The sequence below is a fragment of the Zootoca vivipara genome, chromosome 4, assembly GCF_965207765.1.
Source record: "Zootoca vivipara chromosome 4, rZooViv2.hap1.1, whole genome shotgun sequence".
NCBI lineage: Eukaryota > Metazoa > Chordata > Lepidosauria > Squamata > Lacertidae > Zootoca > Zootoca vivipara.
The window spans coordinates 79,037,921-79,061,651 of NC_142587.1; the positions used below are offsets into that span (position 1 = coordinate 79,037,921).

General features: G+C 45.5%; 1 protein-coding gene across 1 annotated transcript in view; it reads left to right on the forward strand.

The window, feature by feature from the left end:
- The window catches only part of FLT3 (fms related receptor tyrosine kinase 3), a 51,079-nt gene extending 32,013 nt beyond the window's left edge, over positions 1 to 19,066 (forward strand). The window contains 16 exon segments of the mRNA XM_035116308.3: positions 634 to 740; positions 3,083 to 3,191; positions 3,589 to 3,761; positions 4,744 to 4,847; positions 4,940 to 5,072; positions 5,163 to 5,267; positions 7,841 to 7,951; positions 9,016 to 9,169; positions 9,688 to 9,809; positions 9,958 to 10,082; positions 12,312 to 12,434; positions 13,988 to 14,099; positions 15,822 to 15,921; positions 16,752 to 16,857; positions 18,307 to 18,357; positions 18,360 to 19,066. Coding sequence (XP_034972199.3) covers positions 634 to 740; positions 3,083 to 3,191; positions 3,589 to 3,761; positions 4,744 to 4,847; positions 4,940 to 5,072; positions 5,163 to 5,267; positions 7,841 to 7,951; positions 9,016 to 9,169; positions 9,688 to 9,809; positions 9,958 to 10,082; positions 12,312 to 12,434; positions 13,988 to 14,099; positions 15,822 to 15,921; positions 16,752 to 16,857; positions 18,307 to 18,357; positions 18,360 to 18,449 — 1,825 coding nt within the window. The 3' untranslated portion in view covers positions 18,450 to 19,066.
- Positions 19,067 to 23,731: the final 4,665 nt, after the last annotated feature.

A 23,731-nucleotide genomic window follows, 5' to 3' on the forward strand; every position in this document is an offset into this window, starting at 1 on the left:
GGGACTGGTGAGAGCTGGACTCCACCAATATATTGAGGATCGCAGGATCCCCTGCCCTATCCTTGCCCCAATCTTTGTGTGGTTGTTCTTACTGGACTAGAAAACCCATAACCTTAGTAGAATGGGCACTGATTCCAAAGGAATTTATTCCGTTAGTTAAGGCAGCAGCTGGTGGCCCTGGTGGAGTGGAGTCACTTACCTGACCTCCTGGCAGAAGAGTTGTTGCTGCTTACAGGGAGGAGAGAGGAAAGGACAATGTTGTGGGGAGTGCAGCATAGTGCAAATGTACTACAGAGCCAATCTATTGCTCCTACTCGTGCATATTCACTGCGCCCCCTCCTTCTCCTTCCGATAAGCAGCAGTGACTCACCTGCTTGGAGGTCAGGTAAACGTCTCTGCCCTACCATGCTGTCTGCTACTGAGTTGATGAACCTCTTTCCAGAACTAGTGCCTTCAAGATGAGGGCACCGTTCCTATTCATGGAAGAACTATGTAGCTTGGCCATGATGCCATATTGGGTTCTTATTCTTTGATAGCTGCCTGGTTTGGTTTAAAAAAACAACCACCTTTTAAATTGCAAATGCATGTGGATACATTCTTGAGTGACTCTTCCTTCCTTCCTTTGTGAAACAGCATCTCTTCAAAATTCTGTGACCATAAGGACCGACCAGGGGAATATGTGTTCTACGCAGAAAATGACGATTTGTCTGTGAGCAGGACATTAAAACTCTACGTGAAAAGTGAGTTTAAAAGAGAGAGGGAGGGAGAGAACAGTTTGGAAATGCTTGCCTCCATGCTGTTGTTGCTTGTTTGTTCTTCATGCAAGGGCTGGGAGACAAACGCAATTCAGTTTGCATTTAAAGCTAAACCCACCTTATTCTCACTTCCTGAAAGCAAAAACACAGCCGTCCTCTGAAATTTGCACTTTCTCTGAATTTTGCAATGCCATTCTCCAACTACGTAGTGCATACATAAATGCATTATGCAGGTTAAAGTGTGAAAATAAGAAGGGGGGGGGAGTGCATTGTGTTATGGGAAATTGCTCTGCAAAAATGTGAATACTTAACCAACTACAGTTCCCAAGATTTTTCAGTGGAAGCCTTGTGCTTTAAATGTACATTGTGTATGCAGCCCAAGAGAGGCCTGGCTCAAGGATAGAGATACCCTCATCCGTAGCCTTGCATCGAGTACCCTCCAACACTTTGAAGCCAAAATCTGGGACACAAAATCTTCCCATTTTTTAATCATGAGAGCATGGTGGCCATTTTGGTTGCCATGATCTCATGCAATTCCATGCTGCTGCCCCCCCCCAAAAAAACACTTTTGGGGGCACAGCACCCCAAAACGTGCTTTTTACGGCACAATGTGAGATCATTGTCCCCAAAAGCACCTTTTTCAGGGGGGGAATTGCACCACAAATTCACACAAGATCACAGCACCTAAAACATCTGCCTTTCTCTCATGATAAAAACCAGGATGTTCTGGTTTTTCCAGGACACTTGCAGCATATGCCATGTCCAATTAAAGGATCTCACATTGCTAGGTTGTGAAAGACAAATGCTTGGAACCTGGGTAAACAACTGCTAATCCAGATTGACAAATCATGAGTTTGATGGACCAATTTGTGTTTAACAACAACAACAACAACAACAACAACAACAACAACAATTTATTATTTATACCCCACCCATCTGGCTGGGTTTCCCCAGCCACTCTGGGCGGTTTCCAACAGAAACATTAAAATACACTAATTTCTTAAAGATTAAAAGCTTCCCTAAACAGGGCTGCCTTCAGATGTCCTCTAAAAGTCTGGTAGTTGTTTTTCTCTTTGACATCTGGTGGGAGGGCGTTCCACAGGGCGGGTGCCACTACCGAGAAGGCCCTATGCCTGGTTCCCTGTAACTTGACTTCTCGCAGTGAGGGAACCACCAGAAGGCCCTCAGCACTGGACCTCAGTGTCTGGGCAGAGCGATGGAGGTGGAGACGCTCCTTCAGGTATACTGAAGGTATAATCCGCTTGTCCTAATATTCTGCCCTGTGTTTGCACCCAAGACTGAGACAAGAACAAATACCATCTCCCGATTTTTATTTCTTGTTTGTATTTCCTCTCCTAGAATAGAACACCTAGAAGCCTGCTCCTTTCTAACAAACATAGCTTGTTTCTGAGGCCAAATCCAGGCTGCCACTGTTTCTGGGTGGGATTCAATCCCATGCCAGCGGATTAAAGTCACACAGTTCAAATGGATTTGTGAGGTTTTGTGCGACACTCCCATTTTCCATCCCCAGTCAGACTTTTTGCTCTAAGGAAAATGATGGAGGAAATGCACTGGAAAATGTGGGATGAGACTTACTGTGGCACAATGTAATCTAACCTTCCCACTAACAAATCAGAATAAATGCTTATTAAATAGCCGGTTTCATCTAATCTCCCTGCAAGCAGATCAGGCTGAATGCTGAGCAACAGGGCACCTGGAAGCGCCTTGAGGAAGTGTGCATTTAAAGTCAATATTAGTTACCTATTTGGGGGGGGAGGTAACGGACTCCTGGGCGGTTAAGTCCAGTCAAATGCGACTATGGGGTGTGGAGTTCATCTCCACTTTCAGGCTGAGAGCCGGCGTTTGTCCGCAGACAGCTTTTCTGGGTCATGTGGTCAGCATGACTAAACCGCTTCTGGTGCACAGAACACGGTGACGAGTGCCAGAGCACATGGAAATGCTGTTTACCTTCCTGCTGCAGTGGTACCTATTTATCTACTTGCGCTGGTATGCTTTTGAACTGCTAGGTTGGCAGAAGTAATAATAATAATAATAATAATAATAATTTATTATTTATACCCCGCCCATCTGGCCGGGTTCCCCCAGCTGGGTCAGAGCAACGGGAGCTCACCCCATCGTGCAGATTCAAACTGCCAACCTTACGATCGGCAAGCCCAAGAAGCTTGGTGGTTTAGACCACAGCGCCACCTGTGTCCTGCAAGTCATGTATTTATGGGGAGGCTCAAAGTATAGGAAGTCTTGTTCTGATGAAGTTCAGGAATTCTTGTTCTAAAGTGCTCTGTGCTGTTTTGCTGTATCTTTTGCAGGGAAACCTGTTTTAAAAATGTACAAGACATCAACTCAGATTTCGTGCGCCGCTGAGAGCAGGCCAGCAGCATCTTGGGTCTGGAGACAGTGTTCTGACAAGAAAACAAAGTAAATAAAGATGTTGATGGCCCTTTCCATGAATGTTAGAGGCTGCATTTTTAAAAGCAGCTGAGATGCTGTGGTGTGGTTTAAGATTCTGCAAGAAGTTCTGTTTGCGGCACCAGCAAAGATCCCTTTCATCCAAGTTCCCCCTTTACCTGTGCTACACCTGACATTGTATATGGTTTCCCACTCTTGTTCCAGACCATAGTATGTTTATCTAAACACATCTGTTAAATACAAATGATCTGTGAGCTGAAAAAGCTAAGTGATCAACTTCTCCATTCCTACACAGCTACTGAAGGAATATTAAGATACATGCAGCACACACTTCTGATGATGCCCTTGACTTTCTAGATGTTTGGGTAAACAATGAAAAATGTAAATGGCTCTCTTCTTCCCACAGTTGCACAGAAATCACAGGTGGAATATCAAACAACACGTATGATGGAAATACTTTTGGTTTCCAGATTGTCAACAGCACTTTAGATCTCTCGGAAGTAGAAGACAGATTTTACGTAGAGTGTTGTGCCAACAATTCAGTGGGCTTTGACTGTGAAACAAGCTTAATTGAAAAAGGTATTGTACGGAGGTGCCAGTAAAGATGGTTTTGGCAGTCTGTGTAAGGAGGAATAGCCAATGTTGTGCCCTCCAGATGTTTTTAAATTGCAGCTCCCATTAGCTTCAGCCAGAATGGTGAATGGATGATGGGAACTGTAGTCTAATAACATCTGTGACATGTTGTGGAAAAGGGGAGAGGTTTGCACTTTCTCAGGCAATTGGCAAGAATTGCTTATATGCACCAGCTGGATTTTAGAGTCTCAAAGAGAACTGCCCACATGGAACTTTGAACAAGCTGCATTTTTCCTAACCTGACTTTGAATTTCGAGAGCCCAGTCCTTTGCCTCTGATTCCATGAAGTGCTGGAACCATGGGAACACCACCTTTGGGTTGCTGAGTTGTATCTTGTCTCCCTACCATCTTCTTTTTGTGCTATGCCTTCATGGTAAACACTAAGACAAGTCACAGTTTGCATTTTACAAGTGGGAAACTGAGGCTAGAAGATAGTGGTTAGACCAAGGCTTCACAGTGATACCATGGAAGCAGTGGGTGGGACTCACTTAAAGCTGGATCTCTCAAATTTAAATATAAATGACTGTTCAGTTGGAAACACACTGACCTCTAAAGAATAATACTGTGCTCACCAAAAAAAAGGAAGCACAACAGGTTTTAATCTGTCTCATTTATGGGTATTGTGTGGTGGTTTGTTTTAATGTTGTTATTAGCTTGTTTCTATGAATGACTCCAACATCCTTCTATTTGCTCTGTGGGAGCCACGTTATAATGCAAAGCATGGGTTCCATGCTAAATTCCATGGTATGTAAAAATATATTAAAAGTTTGTAACTTCAGAAATGAGTCCTATGGCACCCTGAAGACCAACACATCTATTGTGGCATGAGCTTTTGTAGATAAGACCATGTTTCATCACATGTGCAAAGTCATTTTATCTTTAACAATACAATGGAGTGCTTAACAACCCACCTCTCTTCAAACTGCAGGAGAACATCCCCTGTCCGATAACGTTGCATTATATGCAACAGCTGGATTCTGCTTTTCGGTCATTGCTGTGTTGTGCGTCTTAATTTGCCAAAACTACAAAAAGGTAACAGCTGACCACCGACGTCTGTCTTTTCCACTTTGCTCTGTTACCTTGAATGTCCTTTTCACTGATCCTCTTTTCCCATTCCCCTGTAGCAGTCGAGATACAAAAGCCAGCTGCAGATGATACAGATGGTTGGACCTTCTTCTAACGAATACATCTACGTGGATTTCAGCGAGGTCGAGTATGAGCTCAAGTGGGAGTTTCCCAGAGAAAATCTGGAATTTGGTGAGCTTGGCGGCACTCATCGTAAGATTAGCAAGCACATCACCCAACTGCAAGATGAGGAGGGCATGTTCATTTCCCTTTTTCTTGTAGGGCAAGAACTTGGTTCCGGTGCTTTTGGGAAAGTGGTGAATGCCACGGCATATGGAATTAGTGAAACAGGAGTGTCTGTCCAAGTTGCAGTCAAGATGCTAAAAGGTAGCCTATCCATGTATATTGTAATACAGGGATGAGGAATCTGTGGACTCCTTTATAACTGACTATTGGCTGTGTTTGCTGGGGAGGATGGGAGCTGGAGTCATAGAATCATAGAATTTTAGTGTTGGAAGGGACCCCAAGGGTCTTCTTGTCCAACCCCCTGCAATGCAGGAATCTCAACTAAAGCATTCAGGACAGATTGCCATCCAACCTCTGCTTAAAAGCCTCCAAGGAAGGAGAGTCCACAACCTCGCTAGGGAATTTGTTCTAACAATTTTCACTGTCAGAATGTTTTTCTGTATGTTTAGTTGGAATCTCCTTTCTTGTAACTTGAAGCCATTGGTTCAAGCCTCCAGAGCAGGAGAAAACAAGCTTGTTCCCTCCTCCATGTCACGACAACCCAGAGTTTGTGACGGGCCCAAGGTTACCCAGTGAGTTTTCTGGCTGAGTGGGGGTTTGAACTCTGCTCTCCCGGGTCCTGGCCTAGCACTCTAACCACTACACCACACTGGCTCTCATCTGGAGGCCCACAAGTTTCACGCTCTGGCTATAAAGACTGTAACCTGTTCTTGATTTTGGGGGGAGCCTATCTTCAATTCGGTGTCTGGGGTGCTTGTCTGGAAGCACAATCGAGGCAGACCAGGCCAACCCAACAGTGAAGAGGTGAGGCAAGGTGACAAGGGTCATTAGGTCACATGGTCTGACATCAGCTTCATCTACTCTGCAGAGACAAATTGCTCAGGCTGAGGAAACAGAATCTAGGGATTTAGAAACGTCAAGTGAAAATCCTGTTGGTGCCCTGCCTTGCATTGCCTGGCAACTGCTGAGTCAGCAAGCCGCAGGATCTGCTTCTGACCCAGCTGCATTGGCGACACCCAAGCGGAGCAGATCCCTGGCAAACAGCTCCCTCTTCTGACAACTTGCTGTGGTGGCACAGAGAGAAAAGCACTTGAGTCGGACTCTGAAAGATGCCCAACCCTGTTGCCTTGCAGTGAGCCCTTGCATGAGTGCTTAACTGTGCTTAAGAACATAGGAAGAGCCAGACTGGATCCAGCCAAAGGCAGCATCCTGTTCTCATAGTGGTCAACCAGATGCATCTGAGAAGACCAAAAGCAAGACCCAAGCACAACAATGCTCTCCCCTTTTATGATTCCCTGCAACTGGTATTCTAGAGGCAAAATGCCTCTGACAGTGGAGGTAGATCCATAGCTAGCGATTAGCATTTTAAGTCTGCAGAGTCTGCAGACTCTGATTTTTCTCCTACGAGTTTGTACGCACTCATTTTGTTGTTTGAGAGAGAGATCTATCGCAATCCAAGGTTTCTGGTGGCATGTCTTCCCTTCTGGTTAGCGCTCTCCTTGCTGTAGGACTATTATATGTGATGCAGCTGTGTCACAGTTGTGAGTAGGTTGTCATGTGTCAGAGAACAGTCCTCTATCTGAAGAGTTGCCTAGTCCAAAGTTTAAATTGCTTGTTGTTTTCAGAACATGGTGTTGATTCTGAGGATGACATCAGCACTGAAGCAAAGAAACCATTAAAATGTGAATTATGTTTTTTGCTTTGATTTGTGGAACATCAGGCAAAAGTCCCTGGATCTCTGACTTCACGTCCCACAGAAGCCAGGGATGTTTTTTCAGACCTATGCTGACCATTAAGGCTGCATACACAACATAGATAGATGATATAGATAGATAGATAGATAGATAGATAGATAGATAGATAGATAGATAGATAGATAGATAGATACTTTATTGTCATTGTACATAGTACAACGGAACTGAATGCCATCCTATAAAAACAAAACAAAAACACAATTACAGCCACACCTACACATACATACACACCCACGCATACACACACACATGCATTTAAATCACAGTTAAAGTACACACAGTTAAAGTACGTTTCCTGGGAAATGTTCCTTATATTTATTCCTATGAACAGCAAGAAAGTCTCATTCAAGGGAATGTCACTGGCTGGCTGTCAACTCCTCCTCGTTAGCCTCAGTGTTGCCTTTGTAGAACTCATCAGCGAGGAGATTCCGGTTGCCTCTGCCTATTGTTGCCTCTGACTTCACCAGCCATTGGTTCTGGCTTCATTTCCTGTTGGCTGCTCTGGTCTTCTGCTCCACCAATCCCAGGGGGCACCAGCCTCCCCTGGCCCCACTAACTTCACTTTCAAGTAACCACTCATAGGGCTGAGCTCTTGGAGGAAATGGAAGCCCATTCTGCTTTCCATGCATTGGATCGATCTCCACCTGCTACCACACAAAATTACTGCCTCTGCTGCTACAGCTAAAGTCGACCTACGCAGTGGTCTTAAGTTTAGGATTTAGCATTGTACATTGAGAATCTAAAGCCGTTTCCCTCAACCTGGTGCTTTCCAGGCATTGCTGGACTACAGCTCCCATCAGACCTTAAGTCAGCAAGGTCAGTGGTGATGGGTGATGAGAGTTGTAGTCCAAATCTCTGAAGGTTGGAGGAGGCTGATCCTAAAGCCTAAAGCATGGACTCAACCGCCCTTCCCAGTATAGGCAAATAATAACTACACTTCTGGTGCTGTCGCATTTACAGACAAATACAGCTCTTCCGAAAAAGACGCTCTAATGACTGAACTCAAGATGATGACTCGCATTGGCAGTCATGAAAACATTGTGAATCTACTTGGAGCTTGTACCATATCAGGTAAGGAGCTGGACAGCCAGTGGTCAAAGCCATCTACTTATGCTAGACCCTCCAATGTGACCTCTTTTTGCCTGGGTTGAGTTCCCAAATGTAGAATTAGCATTGGCCTGTTGTGCTTGTAGCTCCTGTCCAATGGAATGAAAATTCACATTTAGGGGATCTGCTGAGTCTTTGATGGAACTCGGGAGACCATAGCTCAGTGGCAGAGCACCTGCTTTGCTTGCAGAAGGTTTCAGGTTCCACTTCTGGCATGTCCAGTTAAGAGGATCAGGCAACAGGTGTTGGGATAAACTTCTCTCTGTCTGAGACCCTGGAGAGCCACTGCCAGTCAGAGTAGACACTGCTGGGCTAGATGGCTATATAGACCTTTAGTCTGATCTAGTAGACAGCAGCTTCCTATGTCCCAAATGGCCTTTCTGCTGTAACTACCAAGAGGAGTAGTAGTAGTAGTTATTAATTTCTTATACCCCACCCATCTGACTGGGTTGCCCCAGCCACTCTGGGCAGCTTCCAACAAAATGCAGAAAAAAAACACCACCACCACCAGCAACAACAACAACATCAAACATTAATAGCTTCCCTAACAGGTTGGCCTTCAGAAGTCTATGAAAAATGATATAGTTGTTTAGCTCTTTGACATCTAATGGGAGCGCAATCCACAGGGTGGGTGCCACTACTGAGAAGGCCCTCTGCCTGGTTCCCTGTAACTTAACTTCTCGCAATGAGGGAACTGCCAAAAGGCCCTTGGGGCTGGATCTCAGTGTCCGGGCAGAACGATGGGGGGTGGAGACGCACCTTCGGGTATACTGGGCCAAGGCTGTTTAGGGCTTGAAAGCTCAACACCAGCACTATGAATGGTGCTCGAAAATCTACTGGGAGCCAATGTAGATTTTTGTGGGACTGGTGTTATGTGGTTCCAGAGGCTGTTCCCAGTCACTTCCTTTTTCACTGTTTGCTATCTGGTATCTGAGTAACAGATGTTTGTTTGTTTGCTTGTTTGTTTGTTTGTTTGTTTGTTTGCTTGCTTGCTTGCTTGCTTGCTTGCTTTTAAAAACTGTTTCCAGGACCAGTTTACTTGATTTTTGAATACTGTTGCTATGGAGACCTTTTGAACTACTTGCGGAGCAAACGAGACAGATTCCACAAGACCTTGACTGACGTCTTCCGACAGCACAATTTCAGCTTTTACCACAATTTCCCACAGTACACAAACTCAAGGTAAGGAGCACTGAGTCAGTTGTGACTTGGGCAAAGCGATGCGTTAGAGGCCCTTGTGTGCCAAGCAAAGGGGGAGGGAATAGTGCCGCCTGCTCTCCTTGGCGGGGCTGTGGCATGCAAGGAAGCTGCCAAGGCAGCTTTCTCATCCCGACCACTGCAGCTCCATTCGCGACTTAATACGATATAGTTTGAGAACCACATCTGCATGGAAAAGCCACAAAGAGATTGGCTGCTTTCATTTCTGCTGTGTATTGCACCTGATCAAATTGAAAGTGTCTCAAATCCTCTTTCAAAGACTCTGCTGTTTAAATTGAACGCATGCTATACTGATGAATTCTGCAAGTGAAAAATTCTAAGTACACCACCATCCAAATGTTTATTTGTAAAAAATAATAATGTGTTTACGCAGATTTTAATTTCTATTTTTTTGGTGTTCATTTTATTTATTTGTGTTTATTCTTATGGATGTCATTTTTACTATAGCAATCCCTTTTTCTTTTAAAAAAAATCTTTTTCAGAAATGAAAATATACTAAGAAATGGATCATATATTCCAAAGGATGACTTTGGAAACACATCTGTAAAAAAAGACTTCGATTTGGCCTCTAAACTGTGCAGAATTGCCCTGCTTGCTGAGGAAGGTGAGAAATCAAAGTCTCCTTTTGGGTTGTAATTGTGGGCTTTAAAAAAAAATGGTCTGAAGTAATGTAGTCATTTGGTGAACACTGCTAGTAACAGAAACTCAAGCCCTAGAGAAATAAAGCCCTTGCCATTGTTTTTCACTTGTAGAAGGAATGAAATATGTGAACAGGGGAATAGATGATGAAGAGGACCTCAATGTGCTGACTTTTGAAGACCTTCTCTCCTTCGCATATCAAGTTGCCAAAGGAATGGAGTTTCTGGAATCAAAATCAGTAAGCATGATGTGTGAAAAGTTGTTCAGATGATAAAGAGAACAAAAATGCACCCAGGGGTCCAAATCCTCTTCTCCTCTCCAGCTGGAGGTTCCAGCTCAGAACTACAAAAACAAACAAACCATACTTAATTAGAAATTGACTTTTATGAGAGAAATATGTTTTTCTGGTGGGTGGGTGTAAATACTAGGATTAGCCCCAACATTAGGCAGAATGAGATGTTTGCCTCAGGTGGCAGATGCTGTGAAGCAGGGAATGCTGGCGAGATGTTGGAGGACAGTTCCATGTAGTTCACAAAGCCTGCCTTATGTCGTCTAAGGAAGACTGGTGCCCTCAGGAGGTTACTGTCCCATCACCTGTCTAATCAGCTTCTTCACGTGGAATAAGGGTGCTTTCTTGCCCTTTGCTTCAGGCATCAGAATGTTTTGGGTTAGTTCTTGTTGTTACCACACTTGCTTATGATGTATCTCTCTGGAACAAAAATGGCTAGAGGGGAATTGAGAGGAACCTCTTCTCTCTGCTGCTGTGGCTCTTCTCTGCCAGAGGAACGCTGCTGCCAGTTCAGCAGAGCTGGCTCAGAAACTAGCATATTTGACCAAATACACAAGAACACAGTGTGACTAACTAACATTTGGTCTAGGTAGCAGAATGCCCCAGTAAGCTCCCCAAGAGGGACTAAGAATGCCAAAGCCAGCGCTCTTCTTTCTAAATGAGGTAAAACAAAAGGCAAATTGTAAACTGAAGGCTTGTCTCGGAAGGAGACAGGAGGACAGGAAGTCTAGATGGAGAGGTGAGATGCCAGTGAACTAAGAACAGCTGTGTGATGATGCCCCAGTGTTTGTAGGGAAAGGGGGGGAAGCGTTGAAAGTTGGAATGTTGATGGAATGAGAGAGAAGAAAGATGGAGGTGTTTACCTGTCCTTCTGTTATTGTCTGCCTAAAACATGTCAAAGAATCGGGGAGCAAAAATCCTCAAGGGCAAAGTAATTCCAAAAGGAAGGGAAGAAGAGCAAGCCTTTCCTGGCCATCACAGAGGTTTTGCTCCACAAGGACTGTGGGATTATGGGGTGCAAAGACGGATGTCTTTCGGTGGAATTTCCAAGAGTTAATCAAACTTGAAATCGCTTGGAATGCGTCTAACTCAGTGCTGTTGTACACTAACTGGCAGCAGCTCTCCAAGGTTTCAGGCGGGAGTAGCTAGAGATGCAGAATATGTGCTCTGCTACTGAGCTATGTGGCCCTTCCTGTAGCTCAGTAGCTGTAGCCCCCAACAGGGGAGCAACAAATAATTATTCTGCTGGAGTTGTATCTATTTGGCAGTCATTAAAGGCTATCTTTGATTCTGCAGTAATGATGCAATGCTATATATGGAAACCATTTGGACTGTGTTCTGAATTTTGGTGCCCAGTGTTTATATATCATTGGGATGGAAAATTAATTTCTGCCTTTAACATGGGATCAGGTCAAGGTACTCTTCCTTTTGCATATGTAAGTCTTATGCAAAACAAGGGGGATAATGCCCTCCAGGATGAGCAGAGTGTGGCAGGTGTGCTTGCCCGGACAGCGTCACCCTCAAAAGAGCATGTGGGAGATAAATGGTGCATTGCTCATCTTTTTGGAGGGTCAGCCAGCAATCTCCCTTTGAAAATACTCGTGCAAACCTTGTGAACTTCCATCAAGTGAAATGTGACTATTGGTATTACTGTATTTCGTACAGTTTCCCTCCAGCACATAAAACTTTCAGTGAACTGATTGGCATTATCTTTCAGTTCCTTCTTTCTAAGATTTATTGCTTGTAGGCTCACCCACTTTTGGTTGTTGTTGCTTTAAAAAAGAGGATGTGTGCCCTCCAAGTGCTGGAGAGGGGAAGCACCGCATAGACCATGAACAGGGAAATGGGGGCCCTCCAGATGAGAACATTGGAGCAGAAAAAGCTCCTTTGCACCAAGCCAGACCATTGGTCTATCTAGTTCAATGTAGTCTACACCGGGGATAGGGCCCTCCAGGTGTTATCTGATTCTACATCCCATCATCCTAGGCCATGGGCAGGGCTGGACAAACCATTAAGCAAAATAAGCACATGCTTACAAACCCTCCAAGTGTCCCTTTTTTGGCATATTATTTTAGCTGCGAAAGGTGTTGGCTTGGAAACAATCAGGGACTTAAGTGTTGTTCTTCGGCTGTTGTGAAACAGGGCGTGAAGCAAACTCACACCATTCTCCCTTGACAGTGTGTTCACAGGGATCTCGCTGCCAGGAATATTCTAGTCACTCACGGGAAAGTGGCAAAAATCTGCGACTTTGGACTTGCGAGGGACATAGAGAATGATTCAAACTATGTGGTCCGAGGGAACGTAAGTAGATGCTTTTGGCAGACTCTTTTCATAGCTTTATGCTAATGGTGTTCTGTGCGCCAAAGCCTCTTTGTAGGTACAGATTCCCTTGCTGGGTTTGCTAGAACACACATGTCTGCTTTCTTCCTAACTTCCTCATGAAAGGGACCCCTGCTGGATTACACTAATTGCCTATAAATCCCATTTCCTGTTTGCTGCAGATGCTTCCAGAAAGCCTGCAAGCAGGACAGGAAGGCAATTGCCTTCTTCTCCTGTCCTTGTCCAACAGCAGCTTATATTCAGTAGAGTAGCATGATGTCTTTGAACCTGGAGGCTGCATAAAGCCATCTGTCTGAGGGCACCTTCACACAGAAAGTGCTTCCTTGCAGGAAATCCTCAGTGTAGCTCGTCACACACCCACACACACACACCCCAAAGATATTTCTCTGTGTGTTCACACACAGTGGGAAGACATGCTTGAGAAACTTTTCATATAGGGAACTGATCAAGTCTGAAGCAGCCCTGGTTATCTGTTTTTTAGGTGTTACAAATCGGGTCCTCCCTTATAGAGGGCACGTGTTGTGGTGAGACCTGGCAACCAGACCCTGTGTTGTGGGTGGGTAAGATTGGATAACCACAACACCCAGTTGGTAGGTCCCTTGATGCAGGGTTTAATCGGGCCAATGGGACGCAGGCTAAACGTATCAAGGGACCTATATATGCCCATGCATATATATGCCCATGCACGTGACCCGGAACTTCCTCTTTTGGTGCGCCCACCTCTCCCTATTTTGAGGGTTTTTGTGATTGACCTTGCTATGCCGTCGTGTGTCATCTGTCGTTGGAACAGGGGCACGGTAGGACTTTCCCCCACTTGGCTGATTGGCTGGTGCCATTTGGGTTTTGCCTGCCGCGTAGCAAATCGTCACAACTTGTAAGGTTGCGGATAGGCTCTGGTTCAGGTGATAGGGATGGGGGAACGCTCTAGTCATCCCTATGTGAAGGGTATTCCATTAAAGGAATCCAGGGACTCAATGGTTTGGTCAACCTTGTGAGGGGGTTGTGCCCATGCCTGAGTCAGGGGGACATCCGGGTGGTGGACATATCCTGTTCCTGGCTTTCCGCCTATCTGGGTGTTCACCCTAGGCTGACCTATGCTGGAACCCTGGGTCAGCGCTACCTGCAACGGTGCAGGGAGCTATTCTAACCAGAGCCTATGCAACCACTCACTTCCTGTAATCAATAAAGTTGTGGCCTAAATTCTGCCAAAAACCAAACCAAAATTTGAGTCTTGTCTGAATTTATTTAAGGGGGAGGTTTAAAGGTCTGAACACGCAAACAAGAGCAGCTTCAGCAGCATCATGTGAAAATCCTAGTTCCTACTCTAGTTCCATTATGCTTTGCATGTTCTGCCTCAAAGGCCACAACTACCCTGTTCCCAAGCAGATATTCCTCTGAAAATGAAGTCCATGCATACGAATTGCTACACTTTGCACAGTATTTCTTCTTCTTTTTCCTCTGATGTGTGGAAGTTTTAGTGCAGAAATGATTTTTCCCCTTTCCTCTTCCTACAGGCTTGTTTACCTGTGAAGTGGATGTCTCCTGAAAGCTTGTTTCAAGGGATTTATACTATTAAGAGTGATGTCTGGTCTTACGGAATCTTACTGTGGGAAATATTCTCTCTTGGTATGTTCTGGATTATGTTGCCTATTTCAGCATTAAGGAGGGCCCAGAAACAAGGGGTGGCATAAAAATTTGGTTCAGTTTGCATTACCATAAATGTGGACTTGCCTCGTGGGCGCATTCCAAAACAATATGCAAAAACAGCCATCCTTCAAAATTCTCTGAAATTTCCTAGCCAGGTAGTGTTTTCAGAAATGCATATATTAAGGTGGGGGTTTACAGACAGTGGTCCACAAGCTTCATTCAAGCCGTCCACAGCACATCTGTGAGTTTGGGGTTGAAGACTGGAAATGGAACATCCACTGTATTAACGGTGCGTGTGGAATTTTAATTGTATTTTTATTGCTTCTCTTATTTCTTACGTTGCATTTTATTGTATTACAATTTGAATTGGAATTCAATAAAATACAACATATGAAGTAAAAGCAAGAAAACTCCAATTAAAAATTGTATAGCATCCAGCACCATGCATTACAATTGTTATAATAGGCAGAAAAATCATTAAGTCCCCCCCCCCAAGCCTCAGCAGTGTTCAAGTGGTCGTCGGAGGGTGGGGAGGTTTGGGAATCACTCTACTAGGTTAAAGTGTGGAGGAAAATAACTTACAGAACACGTTATATTAGGGGAAGTATGCTTTCCAAAAATGTGTGTGTTAGGGGAAATTGGATACAAAAATGTGTACATTGGGAGAAATTGACACTAATATGTTGATTAATCTTCTTGAGTTGTTGTTTTTAAATAATAATGATGATGATGATGATAATGATAATAATATTTTTTTTATTTATACCTTGCCCATCTAGCTGGGTTTCCCCAGCCACTCTGGGTGGTTTCCAACAGACAATAAAATACAATAATCTATTAAACATTAAAAGCTTCCCTTTTTGTCTCCTAAAAGTCTGGTAGTTGTTTATCTCTTTAACATCTGGTGGGAGGGCGTTCCACAGGGCGGGTGCCACTACCGAGAAGGCCCTCTGCCTGGTTCCCTGTAACCTCAGTTCTCGCAGTGAGGGAACCGCCAGAAGGCCCTCGGTGCTGGACCTCAGTGTCCGAGCAGAACAATGGGGGTGGAGACGCTCCTTCAGGTATACTGGACCGAGGCTGTTTAGGGCTTTAAAGGTCAGCACCAACACTTTGAATTGTGCTCGGAAACATACTGGAAACGTAAATAACAAAACTGATGTGGAAATATGGAGAAATGAACTCAGTGATGTGGGTGCATTAGGTTACATCCTGGCTGGGGATTATTATTATTATTATTATTATTATTATTATTATTACACCATAATTTAAAGCACATGACTTTCCTCCAAATAATACTGGGAACTATAGTTTGTTGGGGCATTAGGAATTATAGCTCTAGGAGGGGCAAACCCCAGAATTCTGTATTGATTTGTTATGGATGTTTGTTGTTGTTGTTTAGTCGTTTAGTCGTGTCCGACTCTTCGTGACCCCATGGACCAGAGCCTGCCAGGCACTCCTGTCTTGCACTGCCTCCCGCAGTTTGGTCAAACTCATGTTCATAGCTTCGAGAACACTGTCCAACCATCTCGTCCTCTGTCGCCCCCTGTTGTATGCATGTTTGTATGTAATGCCAATAAAAGGTTTGATGATGATAAATGTACTGTGTATATGCAGTCATGAATTGTGCGAAGAAGGGTGTGACAAGCCTGTTTTTCAACATCCACTTTATCACTCTTCACTTCTCGCATCTTTCTGTTTTAGGTGTCAATCCTTACCCTGGAATACAAGTGGATGCAAACTTCTACAAGCTAATTCAAAGTGGATTTAAAATGGACTGTCCGTTTTATGCTACAGAAGAAATGTAAGCATGGGGTATGAATAATGAGGGCTGGGAAGGGGCAGGATTCTGCCCAGGCACTATTTAGGGATGCCATGGTACATTTCCCCCTTCCTACCTTCCCCGTGCTTCCAATTTATTGTTCTTCAGGACTACCAGTATCTATGATCATCTCACTAGTTCTACATACTGGCTACTGTTAGAAACTATTAAGTAGGCATAAGTGCTGGATATGCAAGTTAAGGGAACAGAAGAATAATAATAAAAACTGACCTGTGTTACACATTCTGGGACACACACACACACCAATCTGCTTTCCCTGTTTGTACCATTGGTATACATGCACTGATAATGCTGTGCAGACATCATTTCACCTTATTGAATTGCCCCTTGTGAATTGCCCCTTGCTCCTGTCCCCAGCCATGGTGGAGAGCTGCTTAGAACTTAAACCAACATATCCAGTTTGGGAGTGTTTTGGATAATGGGTGTGGGACTGAAACCACATAAATGTTTGCAAGATCTACTTGAGAACATTGCTTCCGATGGGTGCCATGAGATTCTCAAATACTGTATATGAGATGGCCAAACAAGTTAATTGATAACATGGTGGAGATGTTAAAGCAGGCACATTAACTTAACAGTTTTCATGCTTTGGGGTGTTGTCTTAACGAAGTGCCTTGAGTCTGGGCTGCAGGTGAAGTTCTTTTGATCCTAGGATCTTTTAAAAGCCCAGGCGTACTTGTATTATGGGACACATTCATATCCCAATTGCCTGGCTTTCCCATAAAAAATGCTTTGGGAAAACATTTCATACCACCACCACCCCCCCTCTGGTTTTGTTGTTGTCTTTGCAGATATTTAATGCTGTGTTCCTGCTGGGCTCTGGACTCCAAAAAAAGACCATCCTTTTCACAGCTGCTTTCCCTCCTGGCCTGCCAGCTGGCTGAGGCAGAAGGAGCAGTAAGTAAGATTTGCAAACAAGAACATTTTTCTTCTCTTTTTTTCCCCTTTTGCATTTTTTTAAGGGGGTGGTGGTTTAAAACCTATTAATAGCACCCATGGCAAAGGACTGTGAATGATGTCCCCAGCTGCTCGCTCTAATCTTCAGAAAGAACCGTCTTTTGTTTTCCCCCAGGGAGATCTCCAGAATGTCATCATGATTCTGGCGTTCTTCTCAGCTGTTGAGAGAGAGAGAGAGAGTGCAGCATTTTTGGAAAATATATTATTGAGTGTTTTCAGGAGAGCACTGCAGAAATGTGAGACTCCAGTGAAACCTCACATCCTTGTTTGGCCTCCAGGCCTCTCTTTGGCCATGCCTCCACCTCACTCACCCAACTGCTCAACGCCCTACTTTTGAGTGTTTCTGCCTATGGTTGTGCCTCTCGCTTGTCTGCTTACAGAGACGGAGGGTCTGTGGTGTCTGGTGTCAGAGGTGGTTCTAAGGTAGTGCGACCAGTTCAGCTACACTGGGTGCTGTGCTGCAGAAAGCACCACAACACTGCTGTAGAATGGAGCGTGAGAGGGGGGCGGCGGCAAATTTTAGTGTCTCACAGGGCGCCACTGAAATGTGGGAGTCCAGAGTCCTCCACTGCTGCTATCCAGTGGCACTGGAGGTACGGAAGCAGAGAGACCAGGAGCAGGTGGAGTCTGAGCCAGTGGTGGAGTCTCACCCACCGACTGGTGAGAAAGGCCGATGGGGTTTGGCTGAGGGCAGGATGAGGTTTTCACATACGCCCGCACGGATCTGCTTCCACCATGGAGGGTCTAGAAACTGCTGGCTTTTCTGTGATGGGAACATAGCCTATAGAACAGGCATCCCCAAACTCGGCCCTCCAGCTGTTTTGGGACTACAACTCCCATCATCCCTAGCTAACAGGACCAGTGGTCAGGGATGATGGGAATTGTAGTCCCAAAAGAGCTGGAGGGCCTAGTTTGGGGGTGCCTGACATAGAACAATGGTAAGAGTCACATTTGTTGCTCCGCCCACTTTTTACCTCTGGCTCCAACCACCACTGGTATGTGGCCCCCCAGAAGGCGGTCTAGGAGGGAACGTGGCTCTCAGGCTGAAAAGGGTTTGCCATCCTTGTACCAGCCCTCTTCAGCCAAACACAACTGGAATCCCACACAGGAAGTTCAAGGGAGGACCCGGAAGGGACAGAGATATTGGGGGTGGAGCCAGCCTGAGCAGACCAGCATTCTCTTCAGGCATGAGATTAACTCCTCTTTGTTGCTTGTACTATTTTACCTACATCTCAGTAAACTAAATGGGATTTGTAAACCACCATGCATACCAGAAAGTATTGTGGATTTGTAATTACAGCTACTATTTCTGTTACTGTCTACTGCTAATAATAATAATAATGGCAATTCATTATTTGCTACCTCTTATGTTCCCGTCCTAAATTATAGGCATGTCCAACTGGGAAGAGTGAGATTTCTGAACACGTATCGAGTCCAAAGCCACATATCCCAGTTCACATGGGAAAAGAGAAGCTGAACCACTTCAATTCACCATCCCTACTCTGGATACAGATGCTGCAAGGGAGAAATAAGACTGATGCATTATTTTATATAAAAAGCCATATAAGCTGAATGTATTGAAAGAGAGGTTTGTTTGTTTGTTGCCTTCGCTAAAGAGGCCAGATTTGCTGCTCCTTGCCCCTGAATTTCTCGTGCTCATTTCCATGATCCAACTTTTCCTTTTGAAATGAAATTTTCCTCCCTTTTCAGGAATCTGGGTCAAAAGTGAGAGCACACTTTTCACAAGCATTGTTTTGAACCTGGTGTGTCTGCAGCCTCCAGGGGCTGTGGTTAGGAAATGAAACTCTTTCCTTTCACAAATGTAACTGAAGTCAAACATTCCCATTGTATTTTTGGTTGTGCTTAAAGCAGAAGTAGAGAGTTGGAAGTTATTTGGATTTTGGGGTGAGTGCCACGGGCTCTCCACCCCCTTTTTGTGAGCAGGGGCTTCCTCTGTAAGGTCTTCACCTTATTACCATCGTTGGGGCTTTTGAATTTCATGTGATCAAGATGAGGCGAAGGCTTTCTTCATAGACTTTGTGTGGCTTGGCAGGATGAAGGAAAGAGAAAATGAAATTCAATTCTCATCAGTGTTGCTTACACCCAGGTTACAAGGTCAGAACAATTATACCATCCATGGGCGTACCCAGGATCAAAACTAGGGGGGGCAAGGGGAGGGGCCAAGGCACGGAAGGGGAGGGGCCACAAAGTGGGCGGGGAAAGTGCACTCAGAGGCGCCGGGCTGGTGGGCGGAGACAGAACCCAGCCCAGCCCAGCCCAGCGGAGCGCGAGTTTGGCGTTCCCACCCGCCGCGCTTGGCCTTGCCTGAGGGCGCGACGGGGAGCTGGAGGGAGGGCGCAGCGTGGCGGGAACGGCGAACTCGCGCTCCGCCGGGCTGTGCCCCTCCCTAGAAGCAGGGCTGGTGGGCGGAGGCGGAGCCCAGCGGAGCGCGAGTTCGGCATTCCCGCCCACCGCGCCACGCTCCCTGGTTCCCTGCCGTGCTTGGCCTTGCCTGAGGGCGCGCCGGGGAGCTGGAGGGAGGGTGCGGCGCGGCGGGAATGGCGAACTCGCGCTCCGCCGGGCTGTGCTCTGCCTCTGCCCACCAGCCCTGCTTCTAGGGAGGGGCAGCCTGCGGCCCCCACTTGCCCCGCGGTGGGTACGCCCTTGTGGGGGGGCAGCTGGCTTCTAGAGTAGGGCAGCTGCCCTAACTTGCCCCGTGGTGGGTACGCCCTTGATACCATCTTAGGAAATGGAAAATCTAGGACAGAGGAGCTGCCATATCTAAGCCCGGCCAAGATTGTGCAAACCACGGCGGAAGCTGGGACGGTGGGTTGACAGTTTCCCCCTGGGTAGTTCTGGTTCTCATCAGACGGAAATTCTCCAAGCCAGCACTGGTATGGTTTCGTTGCCATTCTGAGGCCATGCCAGGAGAACGAGGGGACTCTGAATCCAGTGGGTCCCAAGCTGCCCAAGCTCTGCCCCCAGCATGCTTCCTCAACTGTGTCATCAAAGCACCAGCAGAGGAAGGTGGGCTCCCTCTCTTACCCATGGAGAGGGAGATTAGCTGTATCCTATTGCTAGGGCTGGCCCACCCACGTGGCAAGCTGAGGTCACTGCCTCAGGCGGCAGAATCCACAGGGACAGCAGGTCCTGTTGTTGAACTTCCCCCCTTGTTCCTGATGTACAGCTTCCCTTTCTCCTTCTTCCCTGGTGGGGAGGACGCATCATTTTGGGGTCCACCTCACATGCCAAAATGTATTGGGCCAGCCCCGCCTCTTTCCCCTCTGAGATATCCTCTCAGAGATTTAAAATCATGGGTAGGCAAACTAAGGCCTGGGGGCCGGATCTGGCCCAATTGCCTTCTAAATCCGGCCCGCGCATGGTCCGGGAATCAGCGTGTTTTTACATGAGTAGAATGTGTTCTTTTATTTAAAATGCACCTCTGAGTTATTTGTGGGGCCTGCCTGGTGTTTTTACATGAGTAGAATGTGTGCTTTTATTTAAAGTGCCTCTGGGTTATTTGTGGGGCATAGGAATTAGTTCATTCCCCCCCCCCAAAAAAATATAGTCCGGGCCCCCACAAGGTCTGAGGGACAGTGGACCGGCCCCCTGCTGAAAAAGTTTGCTGACCCCTGCAAACCTTAAAGCACAGCTAGGATGATGGGAGTTGTAGTCCAGCAACATATGGAGGGCTGCTGGTTCCCAATATCTGACTTTAAAAGCTCTTCAGGATTTTTCTATCCTTATTTTGACTTAGTAATTTTATTTTGATGTGTTTTAATTTTTTGACATTCTGTAGCTTTGTAGATAATATTCGGTTTTTAGATATATAGCATCTAGATCAAGGGAAGTAATAGTACCACTGTATTCTGCTCTGGTCAGACCTCACCTGGAGTACTGTGTCCAGTTCTGGGCACCACAGTTCAAGAAGGATACTGACAAACTGGAACGTGTCCAGAGGAGGGCAACCAAAATGGCCAAAGGCCTGGAAACGATGCCTTATTAGGAACGGCTTAGGGAGCTGGGTATGTTTAGCCTGGAGAAGAGAAGGTTAAGGGGTGATATGATAGCCATGTTCAAATATATGAAAGGATGTCATATGGAGGAGGGAGAAAGGTTATTTTCTGCTGCTCCAGAGAAGTGGACACGGAGCAATGGATTCAAACTACAAGAAAGAAGATTCCACCTAAACATTAGGAAGAACTTCCTGACAGTAAGAGCTGTTCGGCAGTGGAATTTGCTACCAAGGAGTGTGGTGGAGTCTCCTTCTTTGGAGGTCTTTAAGCAGAGGCTTGACAGGCATATGTCAAGAATGCTTTGATGGTGTTTCCTGCTTGGCAGGGGGTTGGACTGGATGACCCTTGTGGTCTCTTCCAACTCTATGATTCTATGATTCTAGATATGCTCCTGCTGCTTCATGCTAGCACTGCCCTGACTATTAATTATTATTTCATTTTTCTATTTTGTGCATTGTCTTGTTTTATTGCACACCTTGTCTGGAAAGGCAGTATCCAGTTTTTAATAGAGAAATGTCCTTTAAAATGTGCTGTTTAATCATCAGATAGCCATGCTTGCCGCTACTGAATGAAATGTCTGCTGAAATATTGATATAGATACTTGATATATATTTGAAATAAAGATGTCGTCTTTTTGTTTTGTTTTGGTCTTCTTGGTTCCTGAGCTTTCTGTCAGTTTTGCCATTTCAGCAACAAAGAATGGGAATTTTTATATAATTTATCTTGGAGACCACTGTAAGCAGATGAAAACATTAGCAGGATTACAATAACACTTGTAATGTACCAAGTACTATGGAGACAATGGAGTAATATGAAATATAGATTGCGGGAAAGGATGCAGTTGAAAAGGTCTAATAATAGGACCCATGGAGAGGAGGTGGGAAGTCCAGAGATTTGGAGGAATCTGTAAATGTGGATGTGGATGGTTGTATTATTATTTTATACTTGTAAAATCAAATAAAAATAATTTCCAAAAAAAGAGATGCAGGTTTTTTTCCCAGTGTGCTGTGTTATTTCTCAATGCAATTCACTTCTTTGGGGAAATGGAGGAATGGAAAACCCTAGGGCTCACTGGAAGAGATCGAGACATTTGTGGCTTGCTTGTGCATGTACTGTGGGACGTGGGTGGCGCTGTGGGTTAAACCACAAAGCCTAGGGCTTGCCGATCAGAAGGTCGACAGTTCGAATCCCCGCGACGGGGTGACCTCCCATTGCTCGGTCCCAGCTCCTGCCAACCTAGTTTGACGTGAAAGCACATCAAAGTGCAAGTAGATAAATAGGTACCGCTCCAGCGGAAAGGTAAACGGCATTTCATGCGCTGCTCTGGTTCGCCAGAAGCGGCTTTGTCATGCTGGCCACATGACCTGGAAGCTGTATGCTGGCTCCCTCGGCCAATAAACTGAGATGAGCGTTGCAACCCCAGAGTCATCCGCAACTGGACCTAATGGTCAGGGGTCCCTTTACCTTTACCTGTGCATGTACTAAGTCCAGAGATGGTCCTAGAGATGGCAAACTCCATCATTTCAAAAGGTCTCCTTAGCCCAAGGATTGGGGACCGACTGCATTAAGAACATGCTGGATCAGGCCAATGTGCATCTAGTCCAGCCTCCTGTTCTCACAGTGGCCTGTGGGAAACCAGCATGCAAGATCAGAGCACAAGAGCCCTCTCCACTCATGTGGTTTCCAATAAATGGTATTCAGAATTGTTACTACAGCCAACATGGCTAGTAACTATTGATAGCCCTCTCATTGAATTTGTCTAATCCTTTTGTAAAGCCATCCAGCTCTGTGGCCATCCATTTATCCTGTGGGAGTGAGTTCCATAGTTTAACACTGCAGTGCACAAAGAAGGACTTCCCCCCCATTGGTCCAGCATGGCCAATGATTAAGGGTGGTGGCAATTTTAGCCACTAAGGTTCCCCAGCCCTGCTTTAACCCATCTTCTTCTCCAAGTTGGGGCAGCAGCAGCAGAGACTCAAGCACAACTCACCTCTAAAGCATCAGGGCTGGCTGAATCACACCTCTGGTGATAAGGTGCCATCCAATTAGTAAACCACTGCCACTAGGGTACTCTGCGTTTGGTTTTCCAATTACAAACACGAGGTGGAGCTGTAAGCTCATTTTTTTGTAGCTGGGTATTTTTGCAGAACGCTGGAAAAATAAACGTGTCTTGTTTGCTTTCCAATGAGAGCAGAACCAATTTGGGTAGAAGTGAGATATTCTGAAGCAGAATCTCCTAAGTAGAATTTGCTCTCAGAAATGCGTATTTTTGTATTTTCTTGATTCAATTGTTTTCATTCTTTTCAACTCCGGATGCTACCAGAGAGACACAGCAGGAGACCTTGCCAAACTGACATTTGGTGTGCGAAATTTTCTTTCAGTCCTCATTCCAAGTGGTAAGGAAAATGTCAGCCCAGGGACATCCCACAGATGTCCTAATCCTGCACTCTAACTGCCACATCACACTGCCTCTAAGTAGTATGTACCATATAGTCTCACACACACACAAACCCCAAACATATTGTTGTACCTTTATAAGCTTGTTGCTGTTGTTGTTGTTTAGTCGTTTAGCCGTGTCCGACTCTTCGTGACCCCATGGACCATAGCACGCCAGGCACTCCTGTCTTCCACTGCCTCCCGCAGTTTGGTCAGACTCATGTTCGTAGCTTCGAGAACACTGTCCAACCATCTCGTCCTCTGTCGTCCCCTTCTCCTTGTGCCCTCCATCTTTCCCAACATCAGGGTCTTTTCCAGGGAGTCTTCTCTTCCCATGAGGTGGCCAAAGTATTGGAGCCTCA